This window comes from Myotis daubentonii, chromosome 18 (genome assembly GCF_963259705.1).
Source record: "Myotis daubentonii chromosome 18, mMyoDau2.1, whole genome shotgun sequence".
Classification (NCBI taxonomy): domain Eukaryota; kingdom Metazoa; phylum Chordata; class Mammalia; order Chiroptera; family Vespertilionidae; genus Myotis; species Myotis daubentonii.
This window is the reverse complement of record NC_081857.1, coordinates 7,417,922-7,441,792: the sequence shown is the minus strand read 5'-3', so window position 1 is coordinate 7,441,792 and position 23,871 is coordinate 7,417,922. Positions and strand designations below refer to the sequence as shown.

The following is a 23,871-nucleotide window of genomic DNA, read 5'->3' as shown; positions in this document are numbered from 1 at the left end:
AGTTCGTGTCCGCGGGAGCTTCCGGGAGCCGCGGACGCTGCTGCGGGCAGCTGACGTGGAGGCTGCTGCGGGGCGGCGGGGAGTGGCGGGGCGCGGGTCGGACCTGGGAGCCGCGGGCCTGCAGGATGCTAACCAAATTCGAGACCAAGAGCGCGCGGGTCAAAGGTAGTGGAGCCGGGGGGCTGGGTGTCGGGGCGGCGCTGTCACGGGGGAGATCGGGCCGACGTGTGGGCCCGAGTGGCCCTGGTGCGGACCCAGGGGAAGGGGGACGGGAGGGCGGTTAGGTCGGCGGGCGACCCTCCAGCCGGTTCTGCTTGTGCGATCTCCTTGCGGTTTGATCACCTATAGGCCCCTTCCCTGTTCTCTCCCCTCTCCCTTCCCCTCCTCACCCCGGGCCGTGTCCAGCTCCCAAGGCCCAGCAACCTGCCGGCTTTTTTTTTTTTTTTTTTTTTTTTTTTAGTTTTTTATTGATTGATTGAGTTTAGAGAGAGAGGAAGTGAGAGAAGGAGAGTGAGAGAGTGCCATAATGTGTTATTCCACTTATGTATGCATTCATTGATTGATTCCTGTATGTGCCCTGACCGGGAATTGAACCTGCAAACCCCGCCGGCTTTTTGAGGACCGTGTTGGAGGGAGTGTCCCGGGCGATCGAGTCTCGACCTCTGCTCTTCGTATCCAAGTCTGTTCGTATCCGCGTCGGTAGCCTCCCCGGAGATGAGCAGTGGCCGCCTCTCTTAAGGAGGCCGGGGCCGCACCCGCTCAACCCCGAGCTAGGCGCCTCCCTTGGCTGTCATTTCTCACCTGGAAGCAGGACATAGAGGCCTGTAACCCCAGCAAAGGCTGAGCTTGCTGGGGTTGCCGGATGAACAGTGAACACCTTTCTGGTATTGTTCGCGGTTTCTCTGAAATGCAGATTTAACTGGGCAACTTTATTTCCTAAACATGGCAAGCCTAGGGCCTGAGTGTCAGTGGATGGGCTGGAGGGCAGGTAGCTGAAACTGTAGGGTGATCTCTCAGAACGTTAGGATGGGGAAGGCAGAGAAGTAAGGGCTTCTGCAATTTGGGAGAAATACGTATCTTGACTGTTCAGTAAGGTGCCACACGGCAAGGTGGGTAGGAACTTAGCCTGTGGAGTCGGATGGGCTTGCTTCGGGTGTCGAAGGATCCAGTACGCGGGGCGCCTTACTTAACATTCTAAATCTCTCTTTCCTCATCTGTAAGGTGTGAATAATTAACATTCTCGTACAGACAGAATTAATAATGAGGAAGTATGTGAAAACTGCTATTACAGTGCCTGGCATAGACTCGGGCTCAAAACCCAGAGGGCACTTTTGAGGTGAGAATAGATGCTGAGCAGTTTCTAAATCTTGTGAGAACGTGATCACGATGAGTACCATTAAAAATTCCTGGGTGGTTGAAATGGGTCTTTATAATCATTGTATTTTCTGTTCTGCTCCTAATTTTTTAATGGGCAGTAGAGAAGGAAAGTGGGGGAGGGGGGAGAGAAGGAAAGGTGTCATAATACTTGAGAGTGAATATCCATTCATGAGTGTTCTTATGTATCATACAGGAAAAAAGTGAACAAACTAATGAAAAAAATGTCAATTTAGAGAAGAAATGTTCAATAAACAAATGAAAATATTATACACCTCACTGTACACCTAAAACTAATACAAAACAGTATTGAATGTAAACTAATTTTTATTTTTATTTTTATTAATATATTTTATTGATTTTTTACAGAGAGGAAGGGAGAGGGATAGAGAGTTAGAAACATCGATGAGAGAGAAACATCTATCAGCTGCCTCCTGCACACCCCTCACTAGGGATGTGCCTGCACACCCCCCACTAGGGATGTGCCCGCAACCTAGGTACATGCCCCTGACCAGAATTGAACCTGGGACCCTCCAGTCTGCAGGCCGACGCTCCATCCACTGAGCCAAACCAGTTAGGGCGTAAACTAATTTTTAAAAGAGAGAATTAAATCTTGATAAAGAATTTAAAAATAAAACAAAAATATTATACACCTCACTAGTAATGAAAGAAAGTGTAAAAAAGAAAGTGAGAATACCTTTATTTTTGAGTCTTAGATTAGTAAAATAAACAAAACAAGTAACTGATTACATGGTTAATGTGTGCAAAATGGTACTTTTAGAAAATGACCATATATATATATGGTCAAATAGTATCTATCAATCCCATTTCCAGGTCTTTATAAAGCAGTAATAATGCAAATAGGCTATATTTGGAAGTGTCTCAATTTGGCCCTGTTTTCTGATAGAACAAAAGTGAAGGGGAAAAGGTTTACTGCCCATCATTAGAGTCATGTTAAGATGGCACATTTGTACCTTTTGGTTGTTAAAAGAATGAGGTTTTGTTTATATGTACTTAAATATAATGAGATACATGATAAATAGTTAACTAATAAAAGAAGTTTGGCCCTAACCAGTTTGGCTCAGTGGATAGGGCGTCAGCCTGCGGACTCAAGGGTCCCAGGTTCGATTCCAGTCAAGGGCATGTACCTTGGTTGCGGGCACATCCCCAGTGGGGAGTGTGCAGGAGGCAGCTGATCGATGTTTCTCTCTCATCGATGTTTCTAACTCTCTATCCCTCTCCCTTCCTCTCTGTAAAAAAATCAATAAAATATATTTTTAAAAAGAAGTTTGCAGGGAAACTGTTACCTTCATTTTCATAAAGTGTATGGCCTGCATTGAAAATTGGAAAGGATACACTCTAAACTGTTAGCAGTTGTTATTTCCTTAAACTTCCATTTCCAGTCATGATGGAGTAATAGGGACCAGGTTTAGCTTCCCACCTTAAACAACCGCACACCTGAACAAAATGTATAAAACAATTTCAGACATTGGATGACAGCCACTGCAGGAAAGTGATTCTTGATAGAAGGGAAATAAACAAGATGAGTCCTCTGATGGCGTTTAGCTTACTACCTGGGAGAGTTTCCAGGCTGCAGTGGAGGGAGGGGGCAGAGCCTGTGGCCTCACTGAGGAGGACAGAGTTTAGAGTTCAGGGAAGCCAAGACAGCTAGAATTTGCTGGGCAGAATACCAGAAAAGAGGGAGGTGCTCAGAGAACACCTGAGTTCTGCAGGGCATCCCATTAGGCCTTTGAGTACTAATGCATGTGAGGAAAGGACCCAAGGCCTGGAAAAGAACCACTGGAGAAAAGAAGGCAGAACTCCCTGGAGCTCACGTAGGGCTGGGAATAGTTTGTGTTCCTACTAGCCAAGATGGAGAGACCTCCTAATACTACAAGGCATCACACAGACCTCAGCAGGGCATTGCCGTAATAGTAGTGTCAGATTAGACGTACACTAAAGGCTACTGTGGACCCACGCTAATAAAGCAGCCTGGTCGGTGTGGCTTAGTGGTTGAGCATCGACCTGTGAACCAGGAGGTCACGGTTCAATTCCTGGTCGGGGCACATGCCCAGGTTGTGGGTTCGATCCCCAGTGTGGGGTGTGCAGGAGGCTGCTAATCAGTGATTCTCTCTCATCATTGATGTTTCTATCTCTCCCTCTCTCTTCCTCTCTGAAATCAATAAAAAAAAATTAAAATTTTTTATAAAACTTAAAAGCAAGTCTCAAAAGGGTTAACTGATTCCAAATAACTGCATCATAAAACAAAGCCCAACAATATTTAAAGGCATGTAACAAAAATCCAGGACCTTATAGCATAAATCAGGGGTGGGCAAACTTTTTGACTCGAGGGCCACAATGGGTTCTTAAACTGGACCGGAGGGCCGGAACAGAAGCATGGATGGAGTGTTTGTGTGAACTAATATAAATTCAAAGTAAACATCATTACATAAAAGGGTACGGTCTTTTTTTTTTTTTTTTTTTTTTTTAGTTTTATTCATTTCAAATGGGCCCGATTCGTCCCGCAGGCCGTAGTTTGCCCACGGCTGGCATAAATGCACAATGTCTAGCAGTGAATGAATAAATGAACGTAGAATTAACCTAAGCTGTTCCTTTTTCTATCAGAATTGACAGGAAGTGACATTTGGGGCTTAGCTCATTGGACCATTTTCTTTTTTCCCCCAGGACTCAGTTTTCACCCCAAAAGACCCTGGATCCTGACCAGTTTACACAATGGGGTCATCCAGTTATGGGACTATCGGATGTGCACCCTCATTGACAAGTTTGATGAACATGATGGTAAGATAATTGTTTTTAGGGGGAAGTTAAAGATAGAAGTATTGTCTTCTGGAGTAGTTTAAGCCTTGTTTGACATTAATGTCTTAGGATTAAATAATGTGGAGGGAATAGAACTGAAAAATCATGAATAAGAACCATCTTGGAGATTAGGAAGCAAAGCTCTCTTTAACATATATTGCCTGCCTTCTTCTCCAGGTCCAGTCCGAGGCATTGACTTCCATAAGCAGCAGCCACTGTTTGTCTCTGGAGGAGACGACTATAAAATTAAGGTACAGAGGGTCTGTCATTACTGGAGTAAAGGTCAGAGGATGTGAGGTTTGGGAATTGTGGATTAAAAAGCAGTAGCACATCTTACTCATAGAGAGCTCATGATTTTGACTTTATTCAGCAACATTTATTGAATGCTTACTGTGTACCAGACACTTATTTTTGGAGAATTCAGAAATAAGAAATGGTCTCTGGTCATGAGATTTTATTCTATTAGAAGAGATAAATATATATCCAAATAATAGCTGGGTTAGTGAGCAATAAAATAGTGAGATAACCAAAGTGAAATAGGGGAGAGCAATTCAGGTACAAAGACATAAAGGCATGACATAGCTGGATACATTTGAGAAACTATAATTAGTTTTGTTTGGATAAAATCTGGAGAAAACGAGAGAAAGGAGTGCTCTTAGCACTTTAATTGAAGTGATCATGGAGTTTGCATGCTCAGGAGTTTGGTTGTCATACAGATAACAAGGAACCATTAAAGGGGTTTGTATAGAGGAATGAGCCTACTGCTCATTTTAAAAAAAGATTACTTGGGTGGCAATGTAAAGAAGAGATTGGATGAATTGGGCAAGACAGGAGGCAGAGATACCAGTTAGGAGACTGTTTTATGTATAAGTCCATGTGAGAGAAGAACAGTGTCTGAGCTTAGGCAGTAGCATTCAAAATGGAGAGGAAGATGGATGTGAATGCTCAAGAAATGAATTGGTCTTTTGCATGGATATTGGCGGGATGGTAAGGGAAAATAAATGAGATTACTTATATCAGGTTTCTAGTTTAGGTCACTGGGTAGAAGATGTACTATTAACCAGGAAAGGAAAAATAAGAGGTACGCTTTTCTAAAGTGGAAAAGAGTGGTGTCTCAGTCTGTTTGAGTTCCTGTCACAAAATACCTCGGACTAGGTGGCTTATAGACAACAGAAATTTATTTCTCAAAGTTCTGGAGGCTGGAGGTCCAAGGTCAGGGTGCCAGCATGGTTGAGATCTGATGACGGTCCTCTCCAGGAAGCAGACTGCTGACTTCTCATTGTGTACTCACATGGGATCTCTGGGGTCTCTCTTATAAGGACACTAATCCTATTCATGAGGGCCCCACGCTTATAACCTAAGTACCTCTGAAAGACCTCACCTTTTTAATACCATTACCTTAGGCATTTGGATTTCAACATATGAATTTTGGGGAGGACACAGATGGGTAATGAATACTATCTTGGCTCTGATGTGTTTGAGGTACCTAAAGGCATGTCTGCACTGGAGATATATTTGGGAGTTGTCATCATGAAGGAGGGAGCCAAAACAGAAGTAGTAAGAACATATCACTCAGGAATCACTGAATGAGAAAACAAACTCATTTAAAAGATGGAGGAATTAGAGTTAGTACAGGAAAGAATGATTTGAGAGGTTAGAGATGAACCAAAAGGAAGAAGCAAAGGCTTCTTAGATACCAAGGAAGGATAGAATTTTAGGAAGGAGAGGTGGTCAGAATAAGATAAAGACGAAGTAACCTTTGGAGTGCTTATTAGTATTTAGCAGGGCATTAGTGATCTTAGATTTTAATGTGAAGTGAGGAAGCAGAGACAGAATATAGGTAATTTGAAGAAGCTTGACTGTGATAAAGGCCAAAGCTGCAGCTAGAGACTTTGAACCTGTATAAAAAAAAAAAATCAAGCCAGGTGTGGCTCAGTGGTTGAGCATCAGCCCATGAACCAAGAGGTCAGTGGTTCGATTCTAGTCAGGGAGGGCACAAGCCCAGGTTTGATCCCCAGTATGGGGCATGCAGGAGGCAGTCTATCGATAATGTTTCTCTTTTATCAATGTTTCTATGGCTAAAACTCAATAAAAACGTATTTTTTAAAATATCGAAGTTTGCACTCTTTACTTTCATAAAAAAGTTTTCCCAAAACAATATTTTTTTATTTTTTAAATATATTTTTATTTATTTTAGAAAGGAAGGGAGAGAGAGAGATAGAAACATCAATGTTGAGAGAGAATCATTGATCAGCTGCCTCCTGCAGCCCCCTACTGGAGATCGAGCCCACAACCAGGGCATGTGCCCGGGACCAGAATCGAACCGGGGCCCCTCTGTCTGCAGGCTGACACTCTATCCACTGAGCCAAAATGGCTAGGGCCCAAAACTATTTTAAAAAAGGAGTTATTGTCCACTTACATGAAATGTCCAGAACAGGCCAAATTATAAAGCAGAAAGTAGATTAGTGGTTTTCTAGGGTTGGTGGGGGCAGTAGTTGGGAAGAAATGGGGAGTGACTGCTAATGAGTATAGTTTCTTTTGGGAGTGATACTTTGTTCTAATATTGATCGTGGTGATGGTTGCCTAACTATGAATGTACTTAAAACCATTGAATTCTATACTTTAAATGGATGGATTGTATGAGATTTGAATTATATCTCAAAGCCGTAATAGAATAAAGAAATTGTCTTAGCTAGCTGCATGCTGTGGTTTTAATTTATATTTCTCTGATGAAATGGAGATTATCTAGAAGTCATGTTTATGGATCATTTCATTGTTTGCTGTATCCATATTTTCAAAGAGTAAGATAGGAAGCCCAGCAAATGATCAAAGTCTACAAATCCTATAGGTACTTAAGGATCTAGAGCTCTGGGGTTTGATAGAGGACTATCAAGGAGCCAAGACAGTTTGAAGCCAGATATATGGAAGTTTAAAACACTGAACTTAAAAAAAAGAAATACCAAAAACAGCACTGAACTTTATAAGAGAAAAAAAAGTCCAATTACAGAGTAGTATTTGCAGTATGACCTAATTTTTGTGTGAAACTCCAACTCTATTGTATATATGTATATTTATATATAGATCAGCGTTTCTCAACCTGTGGGTCGTGAGCCCTTTGGGGGTTGAACGACCCTTTCACAGGGGTCGCCTAAGACCATCAGAAAACACATATATAATTACATACTGTTTTTGTGATTAATCACTATGCTTTCATTATGTTCAATTTGTAACAATGAAATTGGGGGTCACCACAACATGAGGAACTGTATTAAAGGGTTGCGGCATTAGGAGGGTTGAGAACCACTGATATAGATGATTCATGAGATGAAGGTGAAGGTATTAGGATACTTTCACTTTTGTGTTATTTACCTTTTCTCAGTTCTATACACACCTGTTGAGCACCTACTAAGTGCTAGTCACTATATTATGTGCTAGAGGTATAGTATTTTGCATAATGACAAGGATTCTGCCTTTAGGGAATTTATATTCTTTTTTGTATGTTTTCATTTATTTTTAGAGAGAGAGGAAGGGAGTGGGAAAGAGAGAGAGAAAGAGAAACATCAATGAGAAAGAAACATTGATCGGTTGCTTCCTGTACATATCCTGACTGGGGACCAAACCTGCAACCTGGGCATGTGCCCTGATGTGGAATCAAATCCGCGACTTTTTACCGCAAGGGACGACTCTCAACCAATTGAGCCACACTGGCCAGGGCCAGAGCTTATATTCTTGGTTTGGTTTTGTTTTGTTTTTAGAGAAAATGTTTTCTTTTATATATATATATGTTATTATTGATTTTTTACAGAGAAGAAGGGAGAGAGATAGAGAGTTAGAAAATCGATGAGAGAGAAACATCGATCAGCCGCCTCCTGCACATCTCCCACTGGGGATGTGCCCGCAACCAAGGTACACGCCCTTTACTGGAATCGAACCTGGGACCTTTCAGTCCGCAGGCCGACGCTCTATCCACTGAGCCAAACCAGTTCCGGCTATATTCTTGTTTGAACAATCATGTTTTGGGGTTGTTTGAATTTTGTTATTTACCAAAAAAAATTTTTTAAATTTTAAGTTGAAAGGAAGAATAGTAACAAGGTGGCCCAGAGAGACTGTAAATAAGTATTAAATGTTAAAAAAGAAAACAAAAAGCATCTGACCTCTCATTTTTGTACTTTTTTAGATGGGAGAATGAGCTGCCTTACATATATGGTCCTGATTTTAGTGTCTTCTTCAGTTGTACTCATTGGTGCCTGGTACTTCAGTATTTAAATCAACTTTATGTCTGAATCTGAGCAGTGTGGTATTGTCCATAGGAATGAGTTAAAGTCTCCTTGCATGATGAGTGTAGATCGTGAATGTATTGGCATCATTTGCCACCAAGTTCAGAGTCTAAAAGAAGATGATGCCATATGTTATGTTATTGTTTCCTTTGGACTCATGGCATTTGTTCTGCCATTTTTTTTTAATTTTTTTACCCTGATATAAAATAATCAGCTAAGTACTAAGGGATCTGTATGTATAAAAGCTGAGAACAATTATGCAGTAGAAAGAAGAGCTTCCAGTTAAGCTTAGATAAGCATCTTGTCTCATGTTGTTAAATAGAGATGGTTTCTCCCTCAAAAAAGGAAGAGCCTTTTTCATAGTTTTAGCTTTAGGTTTTCCCTAGCCTGCCTTTTTTTCCTCCCTCACATGTTATTTGACCTTTTCCCTCCAACTTTAAACAAGACTTATCAAGGTTCCCACCTATTTAGAAGTGCCCTAATGTAAATCCAAACTTCTTGAGAAAACCGAGCCTTTTAGGTACTCAAGAACCTCAGGTCCCATTCCTCTGCTGTATTTCTCTCTTTGCAGGTTTGGAATTACAAGCTTCGGCGCTGTCTCTTCACATTGCTGGGGCACTTAGACTACATACGTACCACATTTTTTCATCATGTAAGTATCCATGTGCCTCTAGTTTTAGAGCATTCTTCAGTTTCCCTGTAGGAATCATTTTTTTCCCCTCAAGAATCCAAACATTGATAAAACAATCATGTTATTGGAGTGACTCTTCTAGGATCTCCGTGGTGTTGACCTTCCTCCTTTGTTTCGTTCTGGAAAAGAAAGCGCTCAGGGTTATATTGGATTAAATCAGAATCAGCACTCCCTTTGCTAATATAGCTGAGAATTTAGACAACGGCATCTTCCCTCCAAAGAAAGAAGTGGCTGCAGGAGCCTGAAAGAACATATTCGTTTAATGTTCAAACCCTTTCTCCGGAATATCTTTCAGGAATATCCTTGGATTCTGAGCGCCTCAGACGATCAGACCATCCGAGTGTGGAACTGGCAGTCTAGAACCTGTGTCTGGTAAGGCCTCAAAACGTGTCTTCATTCTTCCTCGTGTTTTATAATCAACTTCTCTTCAGAATAAGCATCCCCCTCCACTAATGCAGTGTCTGCTGATTAACTGCTGACTGTATTTGTAAGGTGCTTTTATGTACAAAATGATAAATATAGAGGCAATCTTGTAAGTAATATATGGATCTGGATTTTCCGATCATTTCTTACCAGAGAAAGGAGGTCATATAACTAGGTTTTTAGAACAAAACTTTTAGCTGGTTTTCATTTCTGTTCTTATGAAACCTGAGTCAGAGTCTAGACATCTGTCTTGCTTTGTTTTGCCTTGAACTTTCCAGGATGTAAGGAAGATGTAAGGGCCATTTTAAATGATGCCTCTTAAGAGGGATATTCCACTAAAATTAACAGATGATTTCCACTATGAATTACTAAGATTTCATTTATTTTGATATTTTAATATGGCTTTTAGAGGAGAGCTGTGCCATCTCAGTTCTTCTGAAATTATTAATATTAAATACTAATGCATTAGAGGTAAGAAGAGAGCTATTGTTAAAACAGCTGGCCTTCTTGTTACTGGTTTAGAATTGTTAGGTTGACTTATCTTTGCCTCAAAAAAAGTATAATTGGATTTGCATCTGTTTAATTTGGAGAATGGTATTTAACATGTAGGAGTCTGGTGATTTCTGCCTCTAATTTGGCATTGTCTTTCTTCTTCTTCTTCTTACAGTGTTTTAACAGGGCACAACCATTATGTAATGTGTGCTCAGTTCCACCCCTCAGAAGACCTGGTTGTATCAGCCAGCCTTGACCAGACTGTGCGCGTTTGGGATATTTCTGGTGAGCTGCCCAAATTCAGAGGAAAACCTAATTATGTCTCGTGCAAAACTGCAATTTCTTAAAATAGGGTAGTTGGCTTGGAACAGCAAAATTTAGAATATTCTCTTCTCATATAATAGCATCTCTGTTTCTGAGTATATTAAATCTGTTTTCATGGTCTTCATGTTAGAGGTATTTCCTAAGAAAAGTTGTTGCTCTAGAAAATTTATTTAATTTGAAGGAAGTTGCACTTTTTTGTTAGATCAGTTTTAGTTAAAATCTATATATCATTGGCAATATTTGATTAAAAATCAAGCTTTACACAAATAAAAAAAATATTTGACAAAAACAAAGTTGGGGAATAAATTATTACAGGGAAACAGAACTCTCGAATCTTGTGGCCTCATTTAGAAATAGGAAAATCTTTTATATTTCTTCTAGTGTAAGGATCATGGGGAGGTGGGGCAGGAGGTGGTATGTCCAGAATACCTTTTAATGTTATAACAGACTTCTAAGACCAGAAATTAACTTATAGATTTTGGGTAATTGGAATAGTCCCTCCTTTCACAGTTTATATATCTTAATTTTGTATAGTATATAAATGTTTAGTACTTTATGGAGGGGATCCAATAAGTTGCTAACCAGAAAAAAAATTTTTTTTTCCATTTTGATCCAACATTTATTATCCTTTTACAACATGTCCTTTTGGATTTAGAAACTGCTTGTGATTAGTTTTCTAACGTTAACTCAAAAGCATGTAAAGTAAAATCAACCTACTCTCTATATAAACACCCAGCAACTGTGGCCCTTTATCCTCATGCCCAAATTGGGTAGGGGGAAGAAGGAAGGGCTCAAGAAGCACTGAGTGAAGTGCAGTTGCTTTACTGTGGGGAGTGATGGTAGTACCTTGACAAACCAGAAAATTTAAATGCAGAGGAAAGACTGTAGCTATGAGATTGACATGCTGGGTAAATGAAAGTGCTTTGTTGAGAGTTGGAATAGGAAAATGAGACTCTAAATGCTGTGATTTTCGGCCCAGTTAAATTTACTTACCACTTGCTGAATTGTCTCTATTTGTTTGTTGCCATAGAAGTTCTTGGAGCCCAACTGGTTTGGCTAAGTGGATAGAGCGTTGGCCTGTAGACTGAAGGGTCCCAGGTTCGATTCTGGTCGAGGGCACATGCCCGGGTTGCAGGCTCAATCCCCAGTGGGGAGCATGCAGGACGCAGCCGATCAATGATTTTCATCATTGATATTTCTATCTCTCCCTCTCCTTGCCTCTCTGAAATCAATAAAAATATATATATTTTAAAAGAAATTCTTGGAAATTGGGTTCTCTTAAAGGTTAATGGCTAGACAACAAACACTGTTTTTATTCTGTAAAAGGAAGGTCCTCACATAGGTCCTGCTGGTTCTTTTTGGTCATAGGGAGTCACCCTTCTGCATTGTATGGTCAAGGTGATAACGTCCCAACTCTTGTGGCTTGGTGAGCTGAGACAGTATGGTAGTTGCTGTCCCAAAAAGCCATTTGAAACAGCAAGTTGAAAATTTGGATTCCTGGGTACAGCAGTTGGAATGTTGTAATAGCTGTTAAGATTCATGTGGCCCAGAAACAAGCCCATGGGAAGATGAGGACAGTTGGAGAGTAGAACCTCTACAACATGTGGTGTTTGCAGTTTTCAAAGGTTCTGAATTAGAAGGGAGAGGTATACAAGATTGTACTGGAGGTAAAACAGTAGGACCCTCTTCAGCTAGGGCTTTTGCCATTGCAGTTTTTGTCAGACTGGCTAGGCATTGTGAGGTATACTCGGATGTGACCAGCCATGCCAACAAGAGGAGTTAGGCACAGGCTCTGTGAACCTGTGCCCTTTCCTCACTGCTAGTGCCAGGGAGCTTATTATTCACTGTCCCAGTAACCTAGCTATGGGTTTTCACTGTGTGCACATTCAAAGCGCTTTCTCTGTCTCAGAACATAGGAGCTCGATGGGGTAGGATCCTAGCTCATGCTGTTCCAGCTGATCAGGGGTGGTTACTTAGAATAGTCTTTCCCAGATGGGGTTCTGAGAAAATTAAGGCTACTCCAATACTTTGTTTTTTTTGTTTGTTTTTTTTTAAAAATATATTTTATTGATTTTTTACAGAGAGGAAGGGAGAGGGATAGAGAGTTAGAAACATCGATCAGCTGCCTCCTGCACACCCACTACTGGGGATGTGCCCGCAACCAAGGTACATGCCCTTGACCAGAATCGAACCCGGGACCCTTCAGTCCGCAGGCCGACGCTCTATCCACTGAGCCAAACTGGTTTCGGCATACTCCAATACTTTGAATGACTGTTTTCTCAGTTCTTCCAAGAATGCTATATAACTAATGCCATTCTAGATCATAAAAAGTTACTTTGTTATGTGCATAAATTGATGCTTTGACCACTAGGACTTAATCCTTTCCTAGAGCACCGGGTTGAGAAGGGCCTTATGGTGTTCAAAGAGTTTATGCACCTGTTACTAGCACAGCGGTTTCCCTGTGGCCTAGCTAAGGCAATTTGGGTTGTTAGGTGGATGGATTCTCACTAATGATCATGAAATGCTCAAGGCAAGAAGTCTTTTTCCCTTTTGTAGGCCAGAGAACATCTTTGCATCAGAATTAAGGCCCTTAAATCAGAGAAGAAAGTATGACCTCAATTGGGGTTTATACTTGCTCTTGAATGTTTTAAGTGCAAGGGTTACTATTTAATAACACTGCAATTGCTCTTTTTAGTATCTGTGATATTGAAAAGTTTGTGCTGACGGCTGTACTAATGTTAAAGCTCTCTTAACCATTCCTAACTGTTTTTCTCTACACAAAACCGTCTGATTTCCCATACCCCTTAACCAGAGTGATGCTTTGGTATTTACCAAATGGAAGAAGCTTTTGGGTTAGACTTTTGCATCTTTTCCAGAAATAAGCATACTCTATTAAAAAACATATATGTTTTTATTGATTTTAGAGAGAGAGTAAGAAAGAGGGAGAGGAAGAGAGGAAAAAAAAAACATTGATGAGAGGGGAACATCAATATCAATTGGCTGCCTCCTGCATGCCCCCAACTGGGGGTTGAGCCCACATGTGCCCTGACCAGGAATCGAACCTGTGACCTCTTAATGCATCACTCAACCACTGAGCCACACTGGCTGTGCAGCCTACCTGTTTTAGCAGTTATTTTATTTTATTTATTTATTTTTTTAAAATATATTTTATTGATTTTTCACAGAGAGGAAGGGAGAGAGATAGAAAGTTAGAAACATCAATGAGAGAGAAACATCGATCAGCTGCCTCCTGCACATCTCCCACTGGGGATGTGCCGGCAACCCAAGTACATGCCCTTGACCGGAATCGAACCTGGGACCTTTCAGTCCGCAGGCCGACGCTCTATCCACTGAGCCAAACCGGTTTCAGCAGCAGTTATTTTAGCCTGAGTTCCAGTAAGTCTGAACATGGGAAGAGGAATTAGCTTTCAGGTCTGTTAGGGACTGGAGCTAATATTTCCAGGAGAGGAAACATTAGTTCTGAGTCAGGAAATGAATGCCCTCACATTTAGAGAACTGTTTAGAATTCTAATTTTTCTGAGTGTCTGAAAGGGGATGCTCTGAGCCAGGTAAGCAATAAGTAAACAGATCTTTAAAGGAAAACCTGTTTTCTTGATACCTCTCCCATGAGAATTGTGCCCATGGTGCTTAGCTTAACCTGAGTCTTTTGTGTTAGCCTGGCAAAATAAGTGTTTACAATTTAAAGATAGATTTAGAAGAGAGGTTGCTTTCTTACCTTCAGCGTCCTAGTAAATTATTCTGTCCTCATCCGACTCTTCTTACTACTTCCTCTGGTCCCGACTGGGAGGTATGCATCAAACTGGTCCATTCTGAGAATGTCCTCTCCTCCCTCTGGATTTGAGTAGCTGCTGTAGAAATTTTCCATCTGTCCAGTCCTAGTGAGTGACTTGTCGAAGGCTCAAATATTTCCTTTCTAAGTATCTTTTCACTGCCTGTAAATATTCATCTGTCTGAATATACCCTTCCCTTTCCCTGAACCATCACAAGCAAGTGCAACAAAGGCTTTCATTCTGTAATTCAGCTTTCCCTTTTCATGTGTTTGTTGAAGCTTATTGGAGGCGAAGATCTTCACAGCTATCTGTTTTTATATCTTTCTTTCAATCTGTTTCATACTCCATACTCAGAAAAAGTTGACAGATCCCATTAAAGGGACAAGTGAAATAAGTGAAAGGAGGCACCTCTGTGATGAGGTATTTATGAAGCTTTGGGAGAGTGCTTCTTTTTTTTTTAAAGCGTTGGCTTCCTTTCTCCTTTCCTATTGACTGAATGTTCATCTTGGACAGGAGACAAGGTAATTAAAACTGCCGCGTCCTTTTAAGCACTTGTTTCTCCAATGCTGATGTTTACATGCCACTATAATAGAAGAGAGATTATGATTCTGATACAATGAAGATAAGTATCATTGGACTTAAATGTTTATATTTTCCTACAGGTGTCAAAATTTAGGCTTAAAACTATTTAGATTTTATTTTCAGTGATAGCTTTTATTTTTCCCTTTATGTTAGAGATTTGGTTTTTATTCTACAAATGCCAGGTAGTTCCATTTTTGTCTTTGCCTCCTAAAAATACTTTAAAAGATATGATTTGAGTTTCAATTCTATTATTTCATTTATAAACTATTAATCACATAACATGTTAGAGTGCTTTGAAAACCACAAAGTTCTTTTCAAATGTAAGGTGGTAATATTGTTATAATTTTGATTTTGACTATAATGCAAATAGTTAGCTTTTTAAGATAAGTGTAGTTTTGCCATAAATGTGGATCCTATACAAATAGGACTCTTTTTCTTTTTAATATTTTATTTTTCAATTATAGTGATGTACAATATTATATTCGTTTCAGTCATTAGACATTTATAAAGCTAAGTGATTACCCCAATAAATCTAGTACCCATCTGACACCATACATAGTTATTACATTATTGACTATATTCCCTGTGCTGTGCATTATATACCCATGACTATTCTGTAGCTACCAATTTGTACTTCTTAATCCCTTTACTTTTTCACCCATCCCCACAAGCTCCCTCCCATGTGGAAATCCTGAAAATGGTCTCTGTATCTATGAGTATGTTTCTGTTCTGATTATTAGTTTCTTTTGTCTTTTAGAGTTCACATTTAAGTGAAATCACATGGCAGTTCCCCCTTTTCTCTCTGACTTACTTCATTTAACACAATACCCTCTTGATCCATCATGTTGCAGATGGCATCGTTTCATTCTTTTTTATGGCTGCAAATAGGATTCTTTTTATCCTGGTGTCTTTTTTCCATTGTTTTCAAATTATGGGCTAATTCCTCCCAATGAAACTAGCCTCCAAATGTTTTAATGGCAAAGTACATATATTCAGATCTATTACCAATCTTTTAAGCAGGAGCTTAATGGGACATGACAGTTTGAATTATTTTGTCCCTTGCCCAAGAGGCAGGTAGAAGACATGAGTACGCTTTTTGTATAGTTTATAGTTTTACAGTATCTTCCACCAAATAGCTGTTTTATATTTAATAGGTCTAGTTTCCTTAACTCCTTTGAAACTTCCCTATGAGTTGCCTAAAAGCTCCCAGTTTGGGAAACACTGATCTATAGCCTCTCCCATTGGCTTTTCTTTGAAAATTCTTTGAGATGAAAGAAGAAAAGTTGCTATAGCTTTCATAGAGTTGAAAATGAAAAAGTAGAAACTGAATGTTTACCTCTTGAGGCCACATTTCAAGAACAGAAATGAGCATTTATCTCAAGTAGACAATTCTTGAGGTGAGGTTTGTTGAAGAAGTTAGTTGTGGTATAAGTTTGGATTGTCCTCTGAGAAGAAATCCCAATAGTGGGTCTGTTCAGTGTTAAGGGAGCAAAAGAGAAGACAGTGAATGTACTTCAGTATTTTGAACATTTTTAGAAAAAGATGGGAGCTCTTGAGTATCTCTTCTTCAGTCTCTCTAAATTTCTTTCTCCCTTCCTTTTTGTTAATGTTAATTAGCCTATCACTGCCTTCTGTGCTTCTGTTACTGTGCTTTTTTTGGTAACATTATGTTTACATTTTTCATCCCACTCCTTATCCCTTCAAAGGTCTAAGGAAAAAAAACTTGTCCCCTGGCGCAGTGGAGTCGGATGTGAGAGGAATTACTGGGGTTGATCTGTTTGGAACTACGGATGCAGTGGTGAAGCATGTACTGGAGGTACTTCTCTTTACAGCCATCACTGGGTATGGGCTGTTTTCCAGGGAAACAGTGACAGTGTGTCATCCATGTGTTCATTCCTTCAACAAAGGTTTATGCAGTGCTTATTAACTACTGAGCACTGTTTTGAGGCACTGGAAATAGAATAGTAGGTGAGCCATCAGAAATGAAGCTTACATGCCACGTAAGGGAGAATTATGTTACCGTATAAAGACAGTGCATAGAGGGAGAGAGCTGTCATAGGCTCCTTCACCATGCCAAAGCAGAGCCCATTCTCTCGTAAGGGAGGACGGGTTGGTGGTGGTGGTGGTGGTGGTGGATTTAATCAGAGTTATTGAGATCCAAGAATTTTGCTGAAATAAGATTTAAAAATGGAAATTTAGAAAAACTAAGCAGTTTTCCAAAGTCCATGTGTAGTTAGTAAATAGATTTGAACTTGGATCTGTCTGATTCCAAAACACACGTACTTTCCACCACACTGTATCTCTCAAAAATGCTGCTATTTTGAAACTACCTTATTTATGATTATGTCACAATTCAGAGTACAACTATATAAATAGGATATAATATATCTTAAAATCAGCAGCACTTGCCTGGCCAGCGTGGCTCAGTGGTTGAGCATCAGCCTGTGAACCAAGAGGTCATGGTTTGATTCCCTGTCAGGGCACATGCCCAGGTTGCGAGCTCAATCCCCAGTAGGGGGCATGCAGGAGGCAGCTGATCAATGATTCTCTCTCATCATTGATGTTTCTATCTCTCTCTCCCTCTCCCTTCCTCACTGAAATTAATAAAATACATTTTTTAAAAAATAAGTAGTACTTAAACTTTGTGATCTGAAGATATTTTTAAAATGTTTTTATTGATTTTTTTTAGAGAGAGAGGAAGGGTGAGGGATAGAGAGATAGAAACATCATCATTCGGCTGCCTCCTGCAAGCCACTTACTGGAATCAACCCTGTAACCCAGGCATGTACCCTGACCAGGAATCGAACCAGTGAACTCTTGGTTCATGGGTTGACGCTCAACCATGAGCCTCATCGGCTGGGCTGAAAACTTCCTTATACTCTGAAAACTTATTGACCCCAAATAGTCTTTGTTAATGTAAGTTATAGATGTCAATTTTTACCATATTTGAAATTAAACCAGGAACTTATAAAATATAAAATATGTAAGTACACATTCCATTAGCCATCAAAGCAATGGCTTCATATGCATGTAACTCTGGAAAATTACATTTAAGATAGAATAGGAATGAAAAGGCAAATAATATCTTAGTGTTATTATGAGAATAGTTTTGATCTTGCAGATTTCCTAAAAGGATCTTGATTATTATCCAATTTTCCAACTATACTTTGAGAATTTTTTCATCTACGTACATATAAAAGCCTAAGCAACTGGCCAACCGGTCAGTAGCTATGACGTGCACTGACCACCAGGGGGCAGACGCTCAAAGCAGGAGCTGCCAAGCTGTGGTCACTTGGCAACTGCGGTTCTCTGGTAATGCACCCAGAACCAGAAAGGAGGGAGCCTGATTCTGGGGTGCGTCACCCAATAACCACCCTCTCACAATCTGGGACCCCTCAGGGGATGTCAGAGAGCCAGTTTCGGCCTTATCCCTGCAGGCCAGACCGAGGCACCCCATCAGTGCACGAATCCGTGCACTGGGCCTCTAGTTAAGTTATAAAATTGGTCTTTATTCTTGAGATGCTATAGTTAGTTGAAATTTATAAATAGACAGCTAATAAAACAAGGCAGTATATGGCAAATGAAGCTGAATATGGGAATAGAAGAACTCCCATTAGAATTTGGGGATAATATTGGATAGATTGATATAGTAATAGTCCCTTTAGTCTTTTCACACAAAGAATAAAAATCAGAGAAACATTTTATAACCATAAGCATGGTTCATTAGTTTGCTTTGATAACGGACATAAAGCTGTTTTAGAAGAACCACTTCTTTCCTCGTTTTTTCCACAGGGTCATGATCGTGGAGTAAACTGGGCTGCCTTCCATCCCACTATGCCCCTTATTGTGTCTGGGGCAGATGACCGTCAGGTGAAGATCTGGCGCATGAATGGTTAGTGAACAGTGATGGTATTACCATGATTAAAAAATTGCTTGCTGGCCAGGCTGGTGTGGTTCAGTGTTTGAGTTCGACCCATGAACCAGAAGATCATGGTCAGGGCACTTGATCCCCAGTTAGGGGGCGAGCAGTAGGCAGCTGATTGATGTTGCTCTCTCATCGATGTATCTATCTCTCAATCCCTCTACCTTCCTCTCTCTGAAATCAATAAAAATACATTTTTTAAAATTGATTGCTGGCCAGCAAGGTGATGTAGCCAGGTCTTCTGGACTTAGAGACCTATTTTCTTACCTTAGACCAGTGGTTCTCAACCTTCCTAATGCCGCGACCCTTTAATACAGTTCCTCATGTTGTGGTGACCCCCAATTTCATTGTTACAAATTGAACATAATGAAAGCATAGTGATTAATCACAAAAACAATATGTAATTATATATGTGTTTTCCGATGGTCTTAGGCGACCTCTGTAAAAGGGTGGTTCGATCCCCAAAAGGGTCGCGACCCACAAGTTGAGAACCCGCTGCCTTAGATGGTTATGTTAATCCCAGGAGCATAAAAATTTCCTCATTCCCTGTTTTCTTATGATGACATCCTGATTTTGAAGTGTATGAACACAGTGAAGAGTAGGAATTCATTCATTCAACAAATGTTTATTTTTAAGTTAAATTTATAGGTCTGGCACTGGTTAATAAGATTATATAGGTTTCAAGTGTAGATTTCTATGGTACATGATTTGTACATTGCGTTGTGTGCCTACCACCCAAAGTCACATCATCTTCCATCACCTTATATTTGGCTCCCTTTACCCTTTACTACCCCACACCCCTTTCATCTGGTAACCACCATACTGTTGCCTGTGTCTGCCTGTGTCTATGTGTTCCAGTTTTATATCCCACATTTTTTAAGGCTCTAGAGATACAATGGTGACTAAAACAGATAAAACTTCTGCCATACGGAGCTTATATTTATTTTCTAATGATAGCTAGTGACAAGTGAAACAGGGTAAGGGAATAAATAATAATGGAGAAAATGTGCTATAACTGATAGGAGGGTCAAAATATAAGAACAAATAAATATGTAAAGATTCAGAGGCTTAAATGAAGAGAATTGCCCTATTAAAAAGAAGTTGCTAATTTCACACTTTGTAGTCTACCTTAGCATTTGATTAGAGGATGTCATAATTCCAAATCCCAAATGACCTATTTTTTTTTTTTTGGTCCTTCAGAATCAAAGGCATGGGAGGTTGATACCTGCCGGGGCCATTACAACAACGTGTCTTGTGCTGTCTTCCACCCTCGTCAAGAACTGATCCTTAGTAATTCCGAGGACAAGAGTATCCGAGTCTGGGACATGTCTAAACGGTAAGGGGATTATGATGTAGTGGTACCAAACCCAGGGGAAGCCCCTTTCTCTTACCCTCTTCCTTTTTAAAAATTAAATTAGAATACTTATGTTTGTTTCTCATTGTCTTCAGCATATAGCATATAAAGAAGTCAGATCATACACAGTCACACCTTGGAGATGTGGGTTCAGTTCCAGACTGCCGTAGTCAAGTAAATATGGCAATACAACGAGAAACACAAATTTTTTTTTTGTTTGTTTCCCAGTGCATATAAAAGTTACATCAACTGAGCCTGTTGGTAAAATGGCATCAATAGACTTGCTGGGTGCCGGGTTGCTACAAACCTTCAGTTTGTTAAAAACAGTATTTGCAAAGTACAATACAGTGAAGCTTGATAAAACTAGGTATTCCTGTATTATGAAATCTTGAAGGGACCTAAAGATCAACCAACATTTACAAGTTTTCTATCAAATAGAAATCTCCATGTGTATTCTTTTTCTATTAAATTCAAGCATGTTCTTCTGTAGCTAGAAAAATAAGAAATATGAAATGAAAGCAGTGTAGTAGAAAATTGTGACAAATAGAGAAATTGAAATATCAAAATAATACAGTCTGTTTGGAGTTTCCTCCTGTTTTTTGGGGGGGGGTGGGGGGGTTGGTAGACTTTATCATGACTACCTTTACTTAGGATATTTAGTATACTGTTACTGATTTAAATTAACATTTTGGCTTACCACTCAATACTCATATATGACTAGAGGCCCAATGCACAAAATTCGTGCAAGGGGCTTGGCCCTCACAGCCCTGGCTGCCTCGGCCCTCACAGCAGCCCCGGCTGCCGCCTTGGCCCTTGCAGCAATCCCAGCTGCCTTGTGGCCCTGCCCCCCCGCCCACTGGTCCTTCCGGTAGGTCATTCTGCCCTCTGGTCTAATTAGCATATTAGCTCTTTATTACATAGGATGGGCTGAAGATTCCTCCGAAATTAATATTTTTCTTTGTGCATCTTTTATTTTCCTAGAACTGGGGTTCAGACCTTCCGTAGGGACCATGATCGTTTCTGGGTCCTAGCTGCCCACCCCAACCTTAACCTCTTTGCAGCAGGTAAGGGCCGCATCTTTTCTTTTACTTCCTTGTTTTAGTTCAAAGTTTGATTCTCCATTAGCTTTGTCTCCAGTAAATGCATAGGAGGGTGGCAAGGAGAAATAGAATTATCAGAGCCATGTTGTTGAGGCTTTTTCCCTTCATACCTTCTTGGAGTAGTATTCTTGCAGTGTTCTTTCTTTACCGAGAGCCATTTAACAGTAAAGCCCATTAGTTCCAGGAGGCTTAGGAGTGTAATACTGGACACATGGATTTCTTAGATTGAGGAGCTAGAAGCTGAGTTTTATTCATTTAGCAAAAGCATACTAGTGTCAGGCCCTAGTGTGGGTGCTGGTGGTATAGCATAAACCAATGTCCCTTACTTGATGGAACTTTTATTTGCAGTGAAGAGAGCTAGACCATAACAATATATAGTGAAAAAGCTTTGAGGAAAGTTAAGCAAAAGTAAGAAAGAAAGAGAGGAATGAGTGTGGGGATTACCAAAGACCGTGATGTAAGGGATGCTGAGCATGTTTGAAGAACATGCCAATAGGGGCACAGTGAGTAAGGGGCTAAGGACAGGAAGTAAGACCAGGCCAGACTGTGCATGTTACTCTGAAGGGAAAGCCATTGGAAGTGACACAATCTGGCTTATTCATGGAGAGTAGACTGTAGGGGAAAAGTTGAAGGTTTCTCTAAGAGATGGATGATGCCAGGAGGAAAAAAGCAAAACATTTGTCTAGAACAAAACCACAAAGGCTTTCAAAACTAGCATCTGTTTGTTCAGCAAATATGTTTATGTTCTTACTAGAGGCCCGATGCACGAAATTCATGCATGGGTAGGGTCCCTAGGCCTAGCCAGAGATCAGGGCCTATCTGTGGGGCGACTGGCAGGGTGATGGGGGGTGGGAGGCCGGTTGGCACCCACCTTGGCTAGCCTGGGGCCTGTGGGCAGCTCCTGCGTTGAGCGTCTGCCCCCTGGTGGTCAGTGCACATCATAGTGACCGGTTGGTCCCCCATTCAGTCGATTTGCACATTAGGCTTTTATTATATAGGATTATAAGCTAAGACTGGGGGAGGATGGAAGTTATTGTAATTTCTTCCCTCAGGAAGCTCATAGCATCATGGGGATGGTAGACATACACAATTACAGTGTAGGGTGAGTGCTGTATGGAGGTTTGCACAAAGGGTTAAGAGAACATAAGAAGGCATGTCTAAATGTAACAGTGTGAGAAAGTACTGCAGCTCCTCAAATAAAAATAATATCATTTTGTTCAGCATTTTATTATAATGTTAAGATGCTGTAGGAACTTAACTTTTCTTTATAGCAATTACCTTATGATAAAGTTGGTTTCATTATACATCGTTTTGCTTAAAGTTGCAAAACCTATCAACCATGTTAGGTAAGGACTTATGTATCAGGAAAGGATTCACAGAAATTTGTTTGAATAAAAAGTCCAAGAATCATGATAATTTAGGCAAATAACTGATGCATTTAGATGTCTTAACTTTGTTTTTAGCATACATATATAATCCTTATCTTCATGTATCTCCTGTTTCCAGCTTTCCTTCTTGCCTTCAGCTAATTATTTCCTCTCTTCTCTCTGTGCCCCAGGCCATGATGGTGGCATGATTGTGTTTAAACTAGAACGGGAAAGGCCAGCCTATGCTGTTCACGGCAATATGCTGCATTATGTCAAGGACCGGTTCTTACGTCAGTTGGATTTCAACAGCTCTAAAGATGTAGCTGTGATGCAGTTGCGGAGGTAAATCAGACTTGTTTCTTCACTTCACACGGAACTCAGTCCTTTTAACAACGTTTTGGATCTCATCTCCTGTCACAGATTGAACCCCCATTGGCTGGGACTGTTCAGTTTAAACCCCAAGAGCATGATGGACAAGGAGATAGCCATTTGGGGAATGGGAGTCCCCCTGTTGAGAATGCCAGTGACTCTGTGGGCAGGAAATCATACTGCCACACTTTGCCAGGTCTCTTGCAAACAGGAGAAAGCTTCCTGGTAGCGAGTAGCCCAATTTGATGACAGGCCTGGTTGCTTTATTTGGCATATCTATAACTCTTCTTTGCTTTCTAGAAAATACATGCAACTCTAAACTAGATATGTGTCTCTGGAAACTCTTTAACTCTGAGGATACAATAACTTCTGGGATGCCTGGCAAAAGGAACAGTCCTCTTTAAGAGCCAGCTGCATCATCACGCTGAAACATTCATGGTGGCAAACTTTGGCATGAGGGCTTGATAACGACCCTCTAGCATGACTACAATAAAAAGATGGGTTTATAGGAACAGGAGAAATTAACCAGAGACAAATCACATGTTACTCTGTGGTGTCCACTGCAATTATGTGTTGGAATTTGTATTCAAGGAAAACCAATCCTATTTATTACAGTAGTGCTAACCCTGCCTTCTGTTGAATAATTTGGCTTATAGTAGGGTTTGCTTTTTTTATTTTTTATTTTTATTTTTAAATATGTTTTATTGATTTTTCACAGAGAGGAAGAGAGAGGAATAGAGTTAGAAACATCGATCAGCTGCCTCCTGCACACCCCCTACTGGGGATGTGCCCGCAACCAAGGTACATGCCCTTGACCGGAATCGAACCTGGGACCCTTGAGTCCACAGGCCGACGCTCTATCCACTGAGCCAAACCAGTCAGGGCAAGGGTTTGCTTTTTTTAAATACTGTTTGCTCGCCGAAACCAGTTTGGCTCAGTGGATAGAGCGTCGGCCTGCGGACTGAAGGGTCCCAGGTTCAATTCCGAT

General features: G+C 40.5%; 1 protein-coding gene across 2 annotated transcripts in view; it reads left to right on the top strand.

Moving 5' to 3' along the window:
- Positions 1-9: 9 nt before the first annotated feature.
- Positions 10-23,871, top strand: part of COPA (COPI coat complex subunit alpha) — a 41,022-nt gene continuing 17,160 nt past the window's right edge. For both annotated transcript variants that reach the window (XM_059673900.1, XM_059673899.1), the window contains exons 1-11: positions 10-165; positions 4,060-4,173; positions 4,369-4,442; positions 9,040-9,120; positions 9,455-9,531; positions 10,250-10,359; positions 16,478-16,587; positions 18,564-18,663; positions 19,894-20,029; positions 21,029-21,111; positions 22,706-22,856. In XM_059673900.1, the coding sequence (XP_059529883.1) occupies positions 126-165; positions 4,060-4,173; positions 4,369-4,442; positions 9,040-9,120; positions 9,455-9,531; positions 10,250-10,359; positions 16,478-16,587; positions 18,564-18,663; positions 19,894-20,029; positions 21,029-21,111; positions 22,706-22,856 (1,076 nt within the window). In that variant the 5' untranslated portion in view covers positions 10-125. The remainder of the gene's footprint in view (positions 166-4,059; positions 4,174-4,368; positions 4,443-9,039; positions 9,121-9,454; positions 9,532-10,249; positions 10,360-16,477; positions 16,588-18,563; positions 18,664-19,893; positions 20,030-21,028; positions 21,112-22,705; positions 22,857-23,871) is intronic.